Source organism: Corythoichthys intestinalis, chromosome 3 (assembly GCF_030265065.1).
Source record: "Corythoichthys intestinalis isolate RoL2023-P3 chromosome 3, ASM3026506v1, whole genome shotgun sequence".
Lineage (NCBI taxonomy): Eukaryota > Metazoa > Chordata > Actinopteri > Syngnathiformes > Syngnathidae > Corythoichthys > Corythoichthys intestinalis.
In genome coordinates, this window is record NC_080397.1 from 6,508,430 (window position 1) to 6,529,341 (window position 20,912).

The window sequence follows — 20,912 nt, forward strand, 5'->3', positions numbered from 1 at the left end:
CAAGGTAATAATAATAAGTACAATAAAGTTGTAGAATATCATTACCTTGTTCTTTCCTTTGGAAAGACCAAGGTAATAATAAATAAAGAAAAAGTACAATAAAGTTGTACAATAACATAACCTTGTTCTTTCCCTTGGAAAGACCAAGGTAACTAGAAACTGCAATTTCGGGAGAAATTACACACCTTGGTCTTTCCTCTGTGGAGACACAGATCTTAGCCCCACTCAGGTCTATCAATAGAATGGATCATAATGCCAGTCATCGGCAAAAAACAAAGTAAAAGCCGTTAGAAATGAATGGGAGAATTGGACGTCCATGGACGTCAATGGCGGCACCTTTCATAATTGTTAATGGAATCGGGGAAGTTTGGGGGACACGTCCTAATGATATCTAGTCATTTTCTGTTGATTTGGGGGAAAAAAAAAAATTCCCATTGAAAATGAATGGGAAAAATTTTGGACGTCCATGGAAGTCAATGGTATCAACTTACATAAGCGTCAATGGAATCCAAGTACATTGGCATCAATAAAATGAACAAACATGAAGAAATGCCATTGGAAATGAATGGGAAGTTTAGACGTCCATGAACGTCAATGGCATCACCCTCCATAAGCGGCAATGCAATCGGGGACATTTGGGGGAAACGTCCTAATGATATCTAGTCATTTTCTGTTGATTTGGGAAAAAAAAAAAAAAAATCCCATTGAAAATGAATGGGAAAAATTTTGGACGTCCATGGACGTCAATGGTATCAACTTACATAAGCGTCAATGGAATCCAAGTACATTGGCATCAATAAAATGAACAAACATGAAGAAATGGCTTTGGAAATGATTGGGAAGTTTGGACGTCCATGGACGTCAATGGCATCACCCCCCATAAGCGGTAATGCAATCGGGGACATTTGGGGGACACGTCCTAATGATATCTAGTCATTTTCTGTTGATTTGGGAAAAAAAAAAAAAAATCCCATTGAAAATGAATGGGAAAAATTTTGGACGTCCATGGACGTCAATGGTATCAACTTACATAAGCGTCAATGGAATCCAAGTACATTGGCATCAATAAAATGAACAAACATGAAGAAATGGCTTTGGAAATGATTGGGAAGTTTGGACGTCCATGGACGTCAATGGCATCACCCCCCATAAGCGGTAATGCAATCGGGGACATTTGGGGGACACGTCCTAATGATATCTAGTCATTTTCTGTTGATTTGGGGAAAAAAAAAAAATTCCCATTGAAAATGAATGGGAAAAATTTTGGACGTCCATGGACGTCAATGGTATCAACTTACATAACCGTCAATGGAATCCAAGTACATTGGCATCAAAAGAATGAACAAACATGAAGAAATGCCATTGGAAATGAATGGGAAGTTTGGACGTCCCTGGACGTCAATGGCATCACCCTCCATAAGTAGCAATGCAATCGGGGACATTTGGGGGACAGGTCCTATTGATATCTAGTCATTTTCTGTTGATTTGGGGAAAAAAAAAAATTTCCCATTGAAAATGAATGGGAAAAATTTTGGACGTCCATGGACGTCAATGGTATCAACTTACATAAGCGTCAATGGAATCCAAGTACATTGGCATCAATAAAATGAACAAACATGAAGAAATGCCATTGGAAATGAATGGGAAGTTTAGACGTCCATGAACGTCAATGGCATCACCCTCCATAAGCGGCAATGCAATCGGGGACATTTGGGGGAAACGTCCTAATGATATCTAGTCATTTTCTGTTGATTTGGGAAAAAAAAAAAAAAATCCCATTGAAAATGAATGGGAAAAATTTTGGACGTCCATGGACGTCAATGGTATCAACTTACATAAGCGTCAATGGAATCCAAGTACATTGGCATCAATAAAATGAACAAACATGAAGAAATGGCTTTGGAAATGATTGGGAAGTTTGGACGTCCATGGACGTCAATGGCATCACCCCCCATAAGCGGTAATGCAATCGGGGACATTTGGGGGACACGTCCTAATGATATCTAGTCATTTTCTGTTGATTTGGGGAAAAAAAAAAAATTCCCATTGAAAATGAATGGGAAAAATTTTGGACGTCCATGGACGTCAATGGTATCAACTTACATAAGCGTCAATGGAATCCAAGTACATTGGCATCAAAAGAATGAACAAACATGAAGAAATGCCATTGGAAATGAATGGGAAGTTTGGACGTCCCTGGACGTCAATGGCATCACCCTCCATAAGTAGCAATGCAATCGGGGACATTTGGGGGACAGGTCCTATTGATATCTAGTCATTTTCTGTTGATTTGGGGAAAAAAAAAAATTTCCCATTGAAAATGAATGGGTAAAATTTTGGACGTCCATGGACGTCAATGGCAGCACCCCCCATAAGCGTCAATGGAATTGGGGACGTTTGGGATATACGTCCTATTGATATCTGGTCATTTTCTGTTGATTTGGAGAAATTTAGTTTTTTCCCCATTGAAAATGAATGGGAAAAATTTTGGACGTCCATGTAAGTCAATGGCGGCACCCTTCATAAGCGTCAATGGAATTGGGGAAGTTTGGGGGACACGTCCTATTGATATCTGGTCATTTTCTGTTGATTTGGGGTAATTTTGTTTTTTCCCCATTGAAAATGAATGGGAAAAATTTTGGACGTCCATGGCAGTCAATGGCATCGACATCTATATAGTCAGTTGAATCCAAGTACATTGGCATCAGTAGATTCGACATGCATGGCCGTCAATGGCATCAATGCAATGTAAATTCCATTGGAAATCCCATTGGAAGTGAATGGGACTTTTCCCATTCGAAATGAATGGGATAGTTTTTGGCAAATTTCCGAGGAAGCGTAATTTTTTTCCAAATTCTGTATACAACTTTTATGCCCCTCACCGTCCCGGAATTTTTGATGCCCAAATTATGTGATTTGGTCAAAAATTGTAGGACTAGATACATTTTGAAACTTTTTTTTTTTTCACGGAAAATTGCCGTTTACGGACGAACGGAAAAATTTTCGGGGCCATTTGTAAAGTTTCCTGTGTCACGCGAAAATTCCGGTCGTGCCGATACTTGAACGGTGCCGATCGGTCTAACGGTTCGGGCTGTGAAGCGCGCGTTTTTTTTCCATTCAAAATGAATAGGAAAGTTTTTGGCAAATTTCCGGGGAACCGTAAATTTTTGCCAAATTCTGTATACAACTTTTATGCCCCTCACCGTCCCGGAATTTTTGATGCCCAAATTATGTGATTTGGTCAAAAATTGTAGGACTAGATACATTTTGAAACTTTTTTTATTTTTCGGAAAATTGCCGTTTACGGGCGAACGGAAAATTTTTCGTGGCGGTTTGAAAAATTCCCATCGTCACGCGAAAATTCCGGTCGTGCCGATACTTGAACTGTGCCGATCGGTGCTACGGTTTGGGCTGTGCGTTGGCTCAAAAAAACGCGGAGAATAAGATGAATAAATAACTAGAAACTGCAATTTCGGGAGAAATTACACCTTGGTCTTTCCTCTGTGGAGATACAAATCTTAGCCCCACTCAGGTCTATCAATAGAATGGACCATAATGCCAGTCAATGGCACTAAACAAAGTAAAAGCTATTAGAAAAGATTGGGAGAGTTGGACGTCCATGGCCGTCAATGGCAGCACCCTCCATAAGCATCATTGTAATTGGGGACATTTGGGGTACACGTCCTATTGATATCTGGTCATTTTTTGTTGATTTGGGCAAAAAAAAAAAATTCCCATTGAAAATGAATGGGAAAAATTTTGGACGTCCATGGACGTCAATGGTATCAACTTACATAAGCGTCAATGGATACCAAGTACATTGGCATCAATAGAATGAACAAACATGAAGAAATGCCATTAGAAATTAATGGGAAGTTTGGACGTCCATGGACGTCAATGGCATCACCCTCCATAAGCAGCAATACAATCGGGGACATTTGGGGGACACGTCCTATTGATATCTGGTCATTTTTTGTTGATTTGGGGAAAAAAAAAAAAATTCCCATTGAAAATGAATGGGAAAAATTTTGGACGTCCATGGACGTCAATTGTATCAACTTACATAAGCGTCAATGGATACCAAGTACATTGGCATCAATAGAATGAACAAACATGAAGAAATGCCATTAGAAATTAATGGGAAGTTTGGACGTCCATAGACGTCAATGGCATCACCCTCCATAAGCAGCAATACAATCGGGGACATTTGGGGTACACGTCCTATTGATATATGGTCATTTTTTGTTGATTTGGGCAAAAAAAAAAAATTCCCATTGAAAATGAATGGGAAAAATTTTGGACGTCCATGGACGTCAATGGTATCAACTTACATAAGCGTCAATGGATACCAAGTACATTGGCATCAATAGAATGAACAAACATGAAGAAATGCCATTAGAAAAGATTGGGAGAGTTGGACGTCCATGGCCGTCAATGGCAGCACCCTCCATAAGCATCATTGTAATTGGGGACATTTGGGGTACATGTCCTATTGATATCTGGTCATTTTTTGTTGATTTGGGCAAAAAAAAAAAATTCCCATTGAAAATGAATGGGAAAAATTTTGGACGTCCATGGACGTCAATGGTATCAACTTACATAAGCGTCAATGGATACCAAGTACATTGGCATCAATAGAATGAACAAACATGAAGAAATGCCATTAGAAATTAATGGGAAGTTTGGACGTCCATGGACGTCAATGGCATCACCCTCCATAAGCAGCAATACAATCGGGGACATTTGGGGGACACGTCCTATTGATATCTGGTCATTTTTTGTTGATTTGGGGAAAAAAAAAAAATTCCCATTGAAAATGAATGGGAAAAATTTTGGACGTCCATGGACGTCAATTGTATCAACTTACATAAGCGTCAATGGATACCAAGTACATTGGCATCAATAGAATGAACAAACATGAAGAAATGCCATTAGAAATTAATGGGAAGTTTGGACGTCCATAGACCTCAATGGCATCACCCTCCATAAGCAGCAATACAATCGGGGACATTTGGGGTACACGTCCTATTGATATATGGTCATTTTTTGTTGATTTGGGCAAAAAAAAAAAATTCCCATTGAAAATGAATGGGAAAAATTTTGGACGTCCATGGACGTCAATGGTATCAACTTACATAAGCGTCAATGGATACCAAGTACATTGGCATCAATAGAATGAACAAACATGAAGAAATGCCATTAGAAATTAATGGGAAGTTTGGACGTCCATGGACGTCAATGGCATCACCCTCCATAAGCAGCAATACAATCGGGGACATTTGGGGTACACGTCCTATTGATATCTGGTCATTTTTTGTTGATTTGGGGAAAAAAAAAAAATTCCCATTGAAAATGAATGGGAAAATTTTGGACGTCCATGGACGTCAATGGTATCAACTTACATAAGCGTCAATGGATACCAAGTACATTGGCATCAATAGAATGAACAAACATGAAGAAATGCCATTAGAAATTAATGGGAAGTTTGGACGTCCATGGACGTCAATGGCATCACCCTCCATAAGCAGCAATACAATCGGGGACATTTGGGGGACACGTCCTATTGATATCTAGTCATTTTCTGTTGATTTGGGGAAAAAAAAAAAATTCCCATTGAAAATGAATGGGAAAAATTTTGGACGTCCATGGACGTCAATGGTATCAACTTACATAAGCGTCAATGGATACCAAGTACATTGGCATCAATAGAATGAACAAACATGAAGAAATGCCATTAGAAATTAATGGGAAGTTTGGACGTCCATGGACGTCAATGGCATCACCCTCCATAAGCAGCAATACAATCGGGGACATTTGGGGGACACGTCCTATTGATATTTAGTCATTTTCTTTTGATTTGGGAGAAGAAAAAAAATTTCCCATTGAAAATGAATGGGAAAAATTTTGGACGTCCATGGACGTCAATGGTGTCAACTTACATAAGCGTCAATGGAATCCAAGTACATTGGCATCAATAGAATGAACAAACATGAAGAAATGCCATTGGAAATGTATGGGAAGTTTGGACGTCCCTGGACGTCAATGGCATCACCCTCCATAAGCAGCAGTGCAATCGGGGACATTTGGGGGACACGTCCTATTGATATCTAGTCATTTTCTGTTGATTTGGGGGAAAAAAAAAAAATTCCCATTGAAAATGAATGGGAAAATTTTTGGACGTCCATGGATGTCAATGGCAGCACCCCCCATAAGCGTCAATGGAGTTGGGGACGTTTGGGGTATACGTCCTATTGATATCTGGTCATTTTCTGTCGATTTGGAGAAATTTAGTTTTTTCCCCATTGAAAATGAATGGGAAAAATTTTGGACGTCCATGGATGTCAATGGCAGCACCCCCCATAAGCGTCAATGGAGTTGGGGACGTTTGGGGTATACGTCCTATTGATATCTGGTCATTTTCTGTCGATTTGGAGAAATTTAGTTTTTTCCCCATTGAAAATGAATGGGGAAAATTTTGGACGTCCATGGAAGTCAATGGCAGCACCCCCCATAAGCGTCAATTGAATTGGGGAAGTTTGGGGGACACGTCCTATTGATATCTGGCCATTTTCTGTTTATTTGGGGAAATTTTGTTTTTTCCCCATTGAAAATGAATGGGAAAAATTTTGGACGTCCGTGGCAGTCAATGGCATCGACATCCATATAGTCAATTGAATCCAAGTACATTGGCATCAGTAGATTCGACATGCATGGCCGTCAATGGCATCAATGCAATGTAAATTCTATGGAAATCCCATTGGAAGTGAATGGGACTTTTCCCATTCGAAATGAATGGGATAGTTTTTGGCAAATTTCCGAGGAAGCGTAATTTTTTTCCAAATTCTGTATACAACTTTTATGCCCCTCACCGTCCCGGAATTTTTGATGCCCAAATTATGTGATTTGGTCAAAAATTGTAGGACTAGATACATTTTGAAACTTTTTTTTTTTTCATGGAAAATTGCCGTTTACGGACGAACGGAAAAATTTTCGGGGCCATTTGTAAAGTTTCCTGTGTCACGCGAAAATTCCGGTCGTGCCGATACTTGAACGGTGCCGATCGGTCTAACGGTTCGGGCTGTGAAGCGCGCGTTTTTTTTCCATTCAAAATGAATAGGAAAGTTTTTGGCAAATTTCCGGGGAACCGTAAATTTTTGCCAAATTCTGTATACAACTTTTATGCCCCTCAACGTCCCGGAATTTTTGATGCCCAAATTATGTGATTTGGTCAAAAATTGTAGGACTAGATACATTTTGAAACTTTTTTTATTTTTCGGAAAATTGCCGTTTACGGGCGAACGGAAAATTTTTCGTGGCGGTTTGAAAAATTCCCATCGTCACGCGAAAATTCCGGTCGTGCCGATACTTGAACTGTGCCGATCGGTGCTACGGTTTGGGCTGTGCGTTGGCTCAAAAAAACGCGGAGAATAAGATGAATAAATAAATAAGTACAATAAAGTTGCACAATAACAATACCTTGTTCTTTCTTTCAGAAAGACCAAGGTAATAAGTACAATAAAGTTGCACAATAACAATACCTTGTTCTTTCTTTCAGAAAGACCAAGGTAATAAGTACGATAAAGTTGCAGAACAGCATTACCTTGTTCTTTCCCTTGGAAAGACCAAGGTAATAAAAAATAATAATAAAAAAAAGTACAATAAAGTTGTACAACAACATAACCTTGTTCTTTCCCTTGGAAAGACCAAGGTAATAAGGCGAATAAAGTTGCAGAATAACAATACCTTGTTCTTTCCATAGGAAAGACCAAGGTAATAAATAATAATAAAAAAAAGTACAATAAAGTTGTACAACAACATAACCTTGTTCTTTCCCTTGGAAAGACCAAGGTAATAAGTACGATAAAGTTGCAGAACAGCATTACCTTGTTCTTTCCCTTGGAAAGACCAAGGTAATAAGTTTTAAACCACCGAATTATTTTTAAACAAGAATAAAGCAAAAAAATGCTGGGCTTTATTAAATGCTTCATTGGGAGAGTCCACTCAATCACTTACAATGAGTTGCCACAGCAAATGTTAACAAGTCAAAAGGATGATTGACGCATGCGGTGCTTTGAAGCTCGCTTCTGTAGCAACATCAAACATCACCGTCTGTCAATCATCGTTAACTTTAATAAGCAACTCCAGTGCACTCACTGTCTGACCAACAAAGAGCAGGGAGAGGAAGGGAGCGAAAGGAGATTTATAATTAATTTTTTAAAAATCCGGGATGGACTGAGAGCGCCAAGTTTGAAGCGCAAAATAGCGAGGGATCACTGTAACCCCCGGCTGAGGGTGAGGAATGAGTGGAGTCAGGAATTACTTTACTCACTTAAATGTGCCTACAATAAACAAAAAAATAAAGCGGGCTGCTGCGTAGTGCGACCGATATCACCAGCTCCCAGCCTGTTCTCTCTCACTCTACTCACTCGATCGCATCCTCCTACGTCATAGCTCACAAGTCCCGAGTGTCTCTTAAAGGGGCCACACATAGTTACGGACATTACATTATACCATTTGAAACTCACCTGGAGAAAGTGAGACTGGGTGTGTGTAGTAGAAAGTGAATAATATACTCCAAGAAAACTGCGGGCTCCCTTGTTTGAGTATGGGCACACAGATACACAGTTTTAAAGTAGGCTATAAGTATCATTTATTTGCTAAATGCCAAACATAAAATTAGTTGTGAAGTGTATAAGTGTATAAGTATTCATATTGTTGGTCATATTGTCGAGATAAACCATAATGAGATTATCTGGATCTTCAAAACATGGCACAAAGGAGATTGCTCCTTTAAAACTGGAATAATTCACATTTGCGCTGTTTGTATTTTATTTCGACTGTTACAATGTTTTGTTGACCCTTGCGAGGTTGGAATAATATGATATGGTGATATATCATCATACTCTGTATCCCAAAGAGTTATGATATGCTCCTGCCAAGAAATGATAAATTGTTTTAAAAAGGTGTCACTGTTTAAAAAAAATAGAATGAACCAATAGGTTCCTACCCAAATGTTCCACTAGAATTGTGGGAATGTCAGCTCTTCGGTTGCCATTGACGGATTCACAACCAGACTTCCCCTTCATTTTAGGGCCCTAGAACCCAAAATCAACAGGAAGTGATCTGTAAATGCCCCAAAATTAACAGGAAGTGACACAGAAATCCCCCTAAATAAACAGGAATTGACTGAAAATCAACAGGAAATGACCTGAAATGCCCCAAAAGTAACTCCTTGGCTGCCATAGACGTCCAATCCATTTGAAGTGGGAGGGTGGCAGCGAATGAACGAATGGTGATTCACTGCCACCCTCCCACTTCAAACGGATTGGGTGTCTACTAGAGATAAAACTCATTTCAATTCACAGCAGAAGGACGAAAAAAGCTTTATTTTCTGTTTATTAGTTGTATGTAGTTTAAATTGACTGCTGTGAATTGTTTCATTGTATGAGGGCAGAGCTTGGTTGAGACGTTTGTCGACTCAAAAAAAAAAAAAAAAATTTCCTATAGCCCATGGTACGTCATCTTTGATAATTGTTTCAAAATTGAAGCTGGTTTCAGATAGCTGCATGAAATTAGTCACCAAGCAACCAGCCTGCCTTTGGCTGATAAAAAGTCAAAATTTTGATTTTGACAAATGCCAAGAGTTAGGGGGTGTATTTGGGCTCCTGACTGACATTTTGCCTTTTTTTTTTTCTTTCTAACAGAGGGATCGTTTTGTCAAACTTTTGGATCAGCTGCACAATTCACTGAGGATTGATCTCTCCATGTACAGAGTGAGTGTTTAAACAACAAAAACAAACAAATAAATTATGAATTTTTGTGAGGTATCTGTTTGGAATCAGAACAATCCCTCCAGTGCGGAATAGGGATTTGCCATTTTTAAAAATCTTTTTAAAAATAGTAAAAAAAAAAAGTTTAAAAAAAAAAGGGAAAACGCCGACTCGCAGGCACAAAGGTACCGTCAACTATATAATTAGCACACGCAAGGTAGTATTGATGCCTGATTCACATGTTGTGTGGAGTAATTGAAAAAAATGATTCTCTATTGCATTGTCTATAAAAGTGCCAAACAGGCAGTCAACTTATTTTGTTGATTTATCATTGGAGCATCAAAACAGGCAACTCTTCTCTGTAGCAACCTGAGAACAATTTTTTAACTTGGGAAGTAAAGCTCGGATCTCCTGACATACATGAAGGTGCTTCACGAAAGTGTCAACTCATATGCCTATCACAGCCAAAGTTACATGCATAAATTAGCATATTAAGGAGCAGATTGTTTATATGGAGTGAATAGAGTAATATGACCGCATTAAATAGGCACATTTTGTTGAGTGTAGATTGTGCTATGTAGACGTAAATTGCGTATGACACCAAAAGCCTGTTTATTTTTATATTTCACGCTGTGTTTTATGCTCCTGAATGAAATGCCGATCGTTTTATGCATTCAATTTTTTAATCCCGCGCCATGAAAATGAGTGACTTCCGGCTTCAGTCTCAGGTTTAGGACGAATACGAATGTGACGTCACCCGGGTCAGCATCTCACAATACAGCATTGCTTCATAGCATGCTGGTTGACTGAGGATTCAACTGATTTTGCAGATTGATTTGTTGTTTATTTTCGCATCACGCCAGCCAAACGGCTGCAGAAAATTTTTGCTGCACCAGGGAGCAATCCCTACTACTGTGGGAACATTGGACTTACGCGGAAGTGAGTAAACATCGTATTTTGTATTATGTCAAGTACTGGGGTCATGGCACACGTTTTAATACGGAGGTGGCTTGCATTTTGTGGCTGATTTTCCAGAATGCCACTCGCGGACAACTGGCGGCTTGTTTGCACACCCCCCTCTATACTCTGCTTTTTTCCCTCTTTGTGTGCCCGGTGTTCTGTCAAATTTTCAACCCCATCAGAAATTGCAACATTGTGTTAAAAATGCCGCCAATACAGCGATTCCAAAGTAAACACTACAAACTTTTTTTTAAATAAAGGACTATTTGCCTACGTTTAATCATGGACAGACATGTAGATAACATCTCCTCAGACACATCCTGCCATGTTAGCTGCACAACAACTGCACATTGCTCTCTGTTTACATCTTTGCCGTGTAGTAAAGCATTATTTTACGCCATATTCGTGTTGATCATGTGGCAGCTATGTGCTCCTCTGACGTTGGCCGGTTTGTACGGCGGTACTTTCCAGCTGCTTTCCCGGCTAGCTCTCCTGTCCGTAGCAGGGGAACGAATTTCAAAAGCCACTGGCCTTCTGGGCCAATGGCTTTTGAAATTCAATGGCCCCACTATCAAACCACTGGCCCAGGTCAAGCAGGCAGTTATTGATCCCAATAATCGCGAAAAAGAACAATTTCCTTAAATAACACTTATTTTTTGTGGTAAATTTTATGAAAATTAATGTAAAACTTTGCAAAATCATGAATCTTTTGCAAATAATTCTATTCCAATCCCATTATCTCATCCAAAATCACTCCAGGACACATAAAAAAAACCAAATTGACTCCACTGACCACTTTCACATATTTTAATGTTTTCAGGGAACACAGAAAAAAAGCTCCAGGGAGAGCCCCGTGCCTGGGCGAAGTTTTCCTGTCTTCCCCTTACCGCTCTTTGGAAGTCTGCCCCGGCTCAGTTGTCGTGGCAACAATATAGGCAATTACATCTAACGATTTTCAAGCTAGACTGTCGTTATGGCGATATTATTTTTTCCGCAGTCACACGGATGAATTATGGCATGTAAAGTTCATACCGTAGTTTTCATACTCATTAAACTTTTCTCTAACTTACTTGTCTGCATATGTGGGCATTGATCTGCACACCTCACAGTAAACCTCGTTTTCTTGTCGCATCGTAGCCGAGCCAATTCCAGCGGTCTCGCTACCGGGGCTGAAACTTTCTCTTCCTTTTTTTTTCATATTGGATTTTGCTTTCCTTCAACTCCTCCTGTGACTTCCTCTTTCTTGAGTGGTCTTTTTTTCCCCTGTGCTTGGCCGGGTTCTGGGGGTTTCAGAAATATGTCGTCTTGTAGTATAACGTTAGGTGGGTACTGGGTACTGAGATACTAACAATCAATCAGCAGTAAAATCAGGCTGCGTGCGTTTACACCCCACGGAGAGCAACGGCTGGCTGTATAGACTGTAATGTTCTCTTTGATCGGGATAAGTTGGATTTTTCTTTTATCCTAGACGATGTGTTTTAGATTTATTTACCTGACATGTTTCGGCGACTACTTCCACCTTCATCAGAGTGTCACTAACGTTGATGTTGATCAGTGCTTAATTTGTAAATCATACGGTGCCGGAACGCAAAGTACATATTACAGCGCGGGGACGACAAGACGGGCACAGGTCTCGAAACATACGCAGAAAATGGTGCTGAAACAACACGCAAATGTCCACTTGCCATGCTGTATTTAGGCTATACGCTGCACAGCTCAGGCAATTGCCCACATAACCACAGGTGGGACTTACAGTACACAGTCAGCAATTAGTTTCTCAACAGGTCTAACTCTAATTTATAAAACATAAAAAAATCAGTGATTACAATAAATAAAACAAATCTCCCATTATTATTATTTATTATAATAACTGGTAGAGATGTCACGTCATTTTCAAAGTATCGGAATCGGCAAAAAAATATCGGCCATGCCTTTTTTTTAATATTAACACGTATATTTTTTAATTAAATCGTTTTCTAATTGTATTTAACGTTACAAACATAATGTGTTACACTCATCCACAGTCTTTAGTTTAGGCTTAAGGTAGGGTTATCAAATTTATCCCGATAACGGCGGTAATTAATTTTTAAAAAAATGTATTACGTTGAAATATTTAATGCAATTAATGCATGCGCTGCACGACCCACTCTCGCATTGCCGTGCTCAATCTGTAATGGCGCCGTTTTACCCATATAGATAGATAACAGGCAGCGTATAACGAGTAGGGTGAATTTGGCAGCCTTTGGAGCCTTTTTGTAATTGGCTAAAGCCTCACAATCCCTCTCTCTACGATTAGAAATGTCATGAGGAGCAATATGGGGAAGCAAGGTAGCACTTGATCTTTGTCTTAACATCGTAAGTTGGCCCCCAATGCAGAGAAGATACGTATATCAATTGGTAGCACTACGCACAGTCATGGGTGCACTTCCCATCATGCATTTGGGCAGAAGTTAAATGCCTGAATTATCATTTACTGAAAGCTCATAAAAATCCACTAGATGGCAATATTTAGTCACAATATACAAAGTCACATCTGGTCTTTAAGAATTACAAGTCTTTCTATCTGTGGATCCCTCTCACAGAAAGAATGTTAATAATGTAAATGCCATCTTGAGGATTTATTGTCATAATAAACAAATACAGTACTTATGTACTGTATGTTGAATGTATATATTCGTCTGAGTTTTATTCATTTTTTTCTTAATGCATTGCCAAAATTTATATGATCGGGAAAAATTATCAGGAATGATTGGAATTAAATCGGGAGCAAAAAAAGGCAATCGGATCGGGAAATATCAGGATCGGCAGATACTCAAACTAAAACGATCGGGATCGGATCGGGAGCAAAAAAAAACATGATCGGAACAACCCTAATAACTGGTGGGTTTGAAGAAGCTCTCTGATTGGTCAGTTGCTGTGTTTTAAACACAATATAACATGGCTAGATGATTAATACATGGCTAGGGCCTCAGGGTCTCATCACCACATGTATAACTACGCGTGTCTTGTGTCTGTGGTTTGCAAACATATTTATCCTATCATATTTATGAACACATTTTATGCTGATTTAAATGTGGTGGTCCGTTATATTATCGCAATAGTACACTTGATGCTGTTGTTTAACGTGGTATTGGTTACATTGGTGATACTCAAGTACAGCATACGCAGCGCTCTCGTACCACTAATGATGTTAAACAACATCATCTCGTGTACTATTCCCAGATAGCAGACCGACGTTGAAAAGATGTTGGATTAACATTCCGCTGTCGATCTTATATTGTTGAATCAACGTCACTTTTGCACCCTCAATTATTTTTTTTTCAACGTTGAAATCCTTACAAAACCTAAACGTCATTTCGATTATTAATTATATTGGAACAACGCTGAATCAATTTTATGTTTTCGACCAAAACGCCCGCTCATCCATGATTCCATGACTTTTGAATAATATTTTCTGGTCAATCATAAATCAACTATTTGTCAACATTATTTCATCAACTATAAAACAATGTTAACTCAACCATCGCCTGACATACCATAGAACAACGTTGTTTCAACGTCACTTGACGTCGAAAATTCCCATGTCAACCATTTTGATGGAAAATCATTGTTTATTCAATGTCGGTCTGCTATCTGGTTTGCTTAAAAGATTAGCACGGCGGCCTATTAAGTATGCTTACCATATAGTTGTCTAAAACATTCCACACCGCGAGAATGTCCGGATTCTCCCCTATTCTCTGTTTCTGGTTTTACTGCGTGTGTCGGTGGCAGTTCTGTGTCCTTTGGCCACTCATGACCCCACGTACGGGACTGGATTGAATTTAGCCAGTGGAGGTCCAACAAGATTTAGGAAGAGTAAATATGATATGGTGGATGTGAGCAGAGACGCACGGTTGGAGTACAAATCAAGTTCATTTGAGAAAATCCGCGCTCACAGCCACTTGACAGCCACTTGTAACCCCATCAGTTCATCAGGCGTGTCGTTTCCATCTGAATCTCTGTACTGTACTGTAGGCCACAGCGACTCAACCTCAGTCTCGCCATACAGCGTATCTGCATCATCGGGCCAATACTGTGCGTAAAGCACCTTCAACTCCTCAATAAAGTTGTTACATCCAGTTTAATCTGGCAACCGACCTTCTTGGGATAACACGTGATTTGTTGGTCCAGCTTCAGTTTTTCAGTGCATTAACAAATGCTCCGACTTTTTCAAATGACGTAAAATTTTTATAAACAACATGCAATTCTTGGGATTTGTTCTGTTAATGAATTTATGCAGATTATGATTTTAATTTATGCTGTAATGTCTGTAACTATGCACGGTTCGTATAAGAGACGCTAGCCTGGGACTGGAGAGCTGTGAGGTAGTAGGAAGCGATGGGGATACGGGCGAGAAGCAAAAGTTCGCGGTCGAATGTGGCGGCAGTCCGCTGTTATTTTGTTTATTGTTTTCTTATTGTTGCCACAATAAAGTGGAGAAAACCTCTTCTCCTTCTTTCCCCCCATTCGGGGCTATTACATTTTTTAAAAAACATTTTTATATTGTTATTATTTTCTATGCACGAGAGGTGCCGGATCTGCCAAAAAAAGTCCCGGAACACAGGGAGGCCAAAATCAAAATCATGCTTGTTCCGGCATGTTTCGGCTCAAATTAACCCCAGATGTTGATGTGATGCCCTGATATACTGTATATTACCTTGAAAAATGTTTTAAAACAAAATTAAGTGTAGCTACTGTACACACTTTTCATTGGACAGTATCAATATGCAAGTTACATAATGTTCAGGACAAATTACAAACAAGCATTTGCACTCACCTTGTAAAACCATTTCATGTGTGCTTTATGTACAGAACAACTTTCCCGCCAGTTGTAAGCCCCGCCTTCAGGATCTCAAGTCTACGGTGGACCTCCTGACCAGCATCACCTTCTTTAGGATGAAGGTACAAACTTACACTCATTGCATTCCAAAATGTTCTTCCTGCTACTTAAGCATCGGGAATGACACAGTTTTGCCCCCGCGGTCCTGTTCAGGTCCTGGAGCTGCCGAGCCCCCCCAGGGCGTCGGGGGTGGTCCGCGACTGCGTCAAGGCCTGCCTCAACTCCACCTACGAGTACATCTTTAACAACTGCCTGAACCTGTTCAATCGCCAGTTCCAGACCACCGCTCCTGTCAGTACAATACATTACTATTATAATGAAAATAAGGGATATCCCCAACCCAATCAATTTTAGAAGATCGGAATCGGGTGTAAAAGATTGTTTTTTTTTTTTTTTTTTTATGTATTCATTTATTTTTATTTTGGATTATTAACTCATTGGCTGCCATTGATGGCGATAGCTGTCCAATCGATTTTGACTAGGAGGTCTTGCAGCGATCGTTCGATCAGGTTCAATGTTACAGGTTCTCCAATGTGAAGCGGTATTCTGGCAACCCGAAGAACCATTTTTGGCTATCAATCCTACATGGTGCACCTTTAAACATAGACTTCATAATGATATTGACGGGACACGGGGCGCATGGCCGATTAATAGGGGGCCTGCGTTGTTGGCGTGGCCGTCAAAGCTAACCGAGTGGAATCACAGACAAAAGCTTTTTTTTTTTGTTGAAAATTATTGTGAATAAATGCTTAAATCCCTGAATTCTTTACAGATATGGACGTAAAACAGTCTTGATTCTTAGTTAAAGCAAGAATAACGTGCACTTAGAATTTGATTTACATAAATACAGTGGGGCAAATAAGTATTTAGTCAACCACCAATTGTGTTCTCCTAAAGTTCTCCTACTTGAAAAGATTAGAGAGGCCTGTAATTGTCAACATGGGTAAACCTCAACCATGAGGGACAGAATGTGGAAAAAAATAGAAAATCACATTGTTTGATTTTTGAAGAATTTATTTCCAAATTAGAGTGGAAAATGGTCACCTACAAACAAGCAAGATTTCTGGCTGTCAAAGAGGTCTAACTTCTTCTAACGAGGTCTAACGAGGCTCCACTCGTTGCCTGTATTAATGGGACCTGTTTTAACTCATTATCGGTATAATCAGAGCTTTACTGGTGAAAATTCTTGTGAATAAATGCTTAAATCCCTGAATTCTTTATAGATATGGACGTAAAACAGTCTCGATCCTTGGTTAAAAGCAAAAAAAAAAAAAAACATGCCGGTAGCATGTATTTTACGTAAATATTGCGAACTATGAGGCAAGTCAGTAAGGAAAAATTAGTGGCTGCCATACGTAAACAAAGAAGTATAATAGGAAGTATAATGCCAATGCTGTAGCGACTACCGTATTTTTCGGGCACCAGCCATAAAATGCCCAACGAAGAGAAAAAAAAACATATACAAGTCGCATTTTTGGGGGAAATTTACTTGATGAAATCCAACACATGGAACAGACATGTCATCATGAAATGCAATTTAATATAAAAATACAATAGAGAACAACATGCTGAATAAGTGTACAGTGTACAGTGCATGAACAACGAAATGCGAATATACTGTCCTCACCAGGACGCTACGGCTCGGTCCTGGCTATTCAGCGGGCTAAACTCCCAAATGACGATGCTGGAAGTCCGTATAATTTGCAGAATCAATTTCGTCCTCGATACCAAACAGGTTCGCATCGACGTAAATAAATGATAATTAGGTGCTTTTACAGCAATGACATGACACAAACGTTTAGCATGCGTTCGCTAGCATTAGCGCATCGTTCAAACAACCACACAACTGGCTCTAAGTGTCCGATCGCGGGTAGAAAACACACAACAACAACAGAAAAGATGATACACACAGGCGTTGCCTCTGTAGAGATATTTTACAGGCATAAACCATGAACGTAGGTTCGCAGCCATGTTTCTTTCTCGCTAACTCGCCCACTCACTCAGCTACGTACCTGTCGGTCTTCTTCTGGCGCGTGAGCGCTCTTCACGTAAACAAGTGCAAGTGCGCCCCCACGTGGGCGTGAAAGCGCCACAAACTAAAAGCATGCATTTCAATGTAAAAAAGTCGATAATACAATTGAACACACACTGCCAAAGGCAGAACGCGAACGTGGCTATAGCTATTAAGTTATTCAGATAACTGTAGCATAAAGAACATGCTAACAAGTTTACCAAACCATCAGTGTCACTCCAAAACACCAAAATAACATGTGAAATGATATCATAATGTGTTAATAATTTCACACATAAGTCGCTCCTGAGTACAAGTCGCACCCCCAGCCAAACTATGAAAAAAAACTGCGACTTATAGTCCGAAAAATACGGTAATTTTTCCCATTGATTTTTTTGACATTTCAAAATGCATGCATGGTACAAAAAACATAATAATTACCTTGAATCCTTGAACAAATCACTCCTGAGACGGTCCTTCCTGTTTGTATGTGGTACAGCTTTTGTACTTTTTCAACCTAAATCCTGCGTTAGATCCCTGCATGTGTTGACTAACTGTGACTGACTGCGAATAACTGAAGCGGACTATAGGACAGCCCCCTGCTTGAAAGCGTTGTGCAGTGGCTGACAGATGTGACCCGTCAATACAATTATGAAGTCTATGCTTTAAATAAATGCATAAACTGCCGATCGGATTGGTATCGGCGTATCCTCAAAATCAAGTGACTGGACAATCAAATTAGAATTTTTTTATTTTTCCGAGTCACTGTTTCAAAGGCAACTTTGAGCACAAACCTTGACGTGAAAGTTTCTGAGGTCTGAATTTATATCTACAGGTATTACAGGTAATCCCGGGTTATGACGTACCTGATTTACATGATTTCGACTTTACGACACCAAAGTCTCGGCTGCCATTCTGTTTTCAGTTGGTTTTTTTTAGTTGTGTAAACAATACTTAGTTCTTGCCATGTCAAGCTCCCCCAGCAGCGTCGCCGCCAGGATGCAGTTCCTGTCGGCGTCGGGTCCCACTTCCTTGTTCTCATGCTGCTGCGGTCTCTTCTTCCCCGGGGCCGAGTCATATTGCAAGTCCCGTTCCGGTTTTTTTTTGTGTTTGTTTCAGACGGCAGGCTCGCGTTAAGAGCACAGCAGTTATGCTTATTGACCATTAGATGTCTCCAAACTAAGATGCTTGGGATTGGTTATGTGAGCAGACCATACGCATACATGGTGCAAAAATTAAATGAACAATAAATGATTGAAAAATAATAAATATGTTAAGTTCACGACCACATATATCGGTATCAGTTTGGCATTGGATTTTTGGAGTTGGACAATATCGGGATTAGACGTGCTAATTACAGGTTTCAATGTATACCGTGGTATGAAAATGTCACGGTTTCAAAACCGCAAAAAAATTTTCTATCATACCCTCCCTGAGGTGTTAGCTATTTTTTAATGTCCCAAAAATGGGGGGAGAAATCTCTCGCTTGCAACTGCAAGGCTCAACCTTCCCCCCACCAGTTGTTGCTTAGTGTCAGTGAGTCAACTGTGCTACACGATGGCTGGAGGAGATGCAACTCCTGAACTTTTTCCCCTATAGAGGAAAAAGAAATCGCTAGTATGGGAATACTTCGGCTCCAGAAAAGTTACAGACAAACCCATGCAAAACATGTTTGCGGAGGGTGGCTGCCAAGGAGCCAATACCTCCAATATGGTTTTGCATTTATACAAAATTAAAGGTTAGTTGTTGTGAATGGCAAGCTATTGATGTGGATCCAAATCACAGACCAAGAAACAGAAATAGTGAATGTTAGTATTTAATAAGTACAACAAAGGGAGCACGCCAAAATTGCAAGTATAACAAAGTACAAGTAAAGGAGCACGCCAAAAAAGCGAGTATAACAAAGTACAACTAAGAGAGCACACTATAATATGTGAATATAACAGAGTACACATATCTAACTACAAAGTCCAAAAGACTATAAAAGTAAAAATGATCAAACCAGGACACGACCGTAGAAACGTCAGGAAGCTCAAAGGAGGATGCACACACACAGCGGTAAGCAAGACAAGTAACATGCAAACAAGCAATAGTCCGACACTCGCAGACGGTGACAGGAGTCCTTAAATAACGAGCGCTCCAAATGCGCCACAGGTGTGTTGCAACGGCCCCGCCCATCCAGCTGAATCAGGTGCTGGAATGAAAAAAGAACTGAGAAGGCATACATATATGACATTAGTAAACACTGTCATGAACGTTTCCCACCAGCTACGAGAATTAGCGGTGGTAAAACGTGTTTTTTTTTCTCGCTGTCAACTGTCTGTGTTAAAAAAAGAGTGTGTGCATAATGTAAAAATGATACGAGTCATACACACGTGCTTTTTATGGAAAATAATTACAATTATTTACAATTATTTTTGTTCTGATGGTAATGTTGAGCTGTGACTGGGTTTTGGCTCAACTGAAGGACTGCATTTATTTTAATTTTACTTGGAATGTTTCAGTTGTTGTTTTTTTTTGTTTGTTTTTTATTTTAACTTAACATTATACTTATGACCTAATTTGCTAATATGTTTTAAAAAATATAAATCCTGTTCAATGGAAAAAGATTTTTTTTTTTTGATACCCAGATATCTGAAACACATTTTAGAGCTGTAATAGCAATATCGTAAAACCGTGATATTTTGGCTTAAGGTTATCATACCGTCAGAATCTCATACCAGCACATGCCTAATCCCCAGTGTTGTTTTTGGCAGCCATTTAAATTTTGGTCTTTTTTTGGACGAAAATACTTACAGTATTAGTCTTAGTCAAAGAACTCTCAGCCAAATTTCGTCCAGTTTTAGTCGACAATTCTCAAAATGTTTTCGTGTATAAACTTCAAAAATTTTAGTCCATGAATAAATAAAAGGTATCCAACAATTTTTGATAAACATGACAGACGAGCACGTAACTGTAGAGTCTAGAAGGACATCACCATTTTCATGATGATAATACACACTCAGCAGGAAAATACCACATTATTTTCAATTAAATAAACTCACCTTGACGCTACGAACTGTATGTAAACTGTTTTCCAAGAGTTTTCCAAGAGTCACCGCGCTAAATGATAATGCTAGCGCGAACGCTATGCTAACGCCACAACTTAGTTTAGTGTGTGATGATCACTCAGTACAGACCTTGAAAGACTTAAGCAACATTGCATAGCGAAGAAAAGAAAACAGAACTTACCAAGCAGCACCTTACACGTTTCACAAAAGGAGCCTGGAATAGGCAAACGCTTAAGCCTCTA

The 20,912-nt window shown here is 39.5% G+C and overlaps 1 protein-coding gene across 2 annotated transcripts in view; it reads left to right on the forward strand.

Annotated features, from left to right (window-relative positions):
* The window catches only part of LOC130912784 (uncharacterized), a 239,286-nt gene that overhangs the window by 172,895 nt on the left and 45,479 nt on the right, over nucleotides 1-20,912 (forward strand). For both annotated transcript variants that reach the window (XM_057830826.1, XM_057830828.1), the window contains 3 exons: nucleotides 9,705-9,773; nucleotides 15,582-15,671; nucleotides 15,763-15,900. In XM_057830826.1, the coding sequence (XP_057686809.1) occupies nucleotides 9,705-9,773; nucleotides 15,582-15,671; nucleotides 15,763-15,900 (297 nt within the window). The remainder of the gene's footprint in view (nucleotides 1-9,704; nucleotides 9,774-15,581; nucleotides 15,672-15,762; nucleotides 15,901-20,912) is intronic.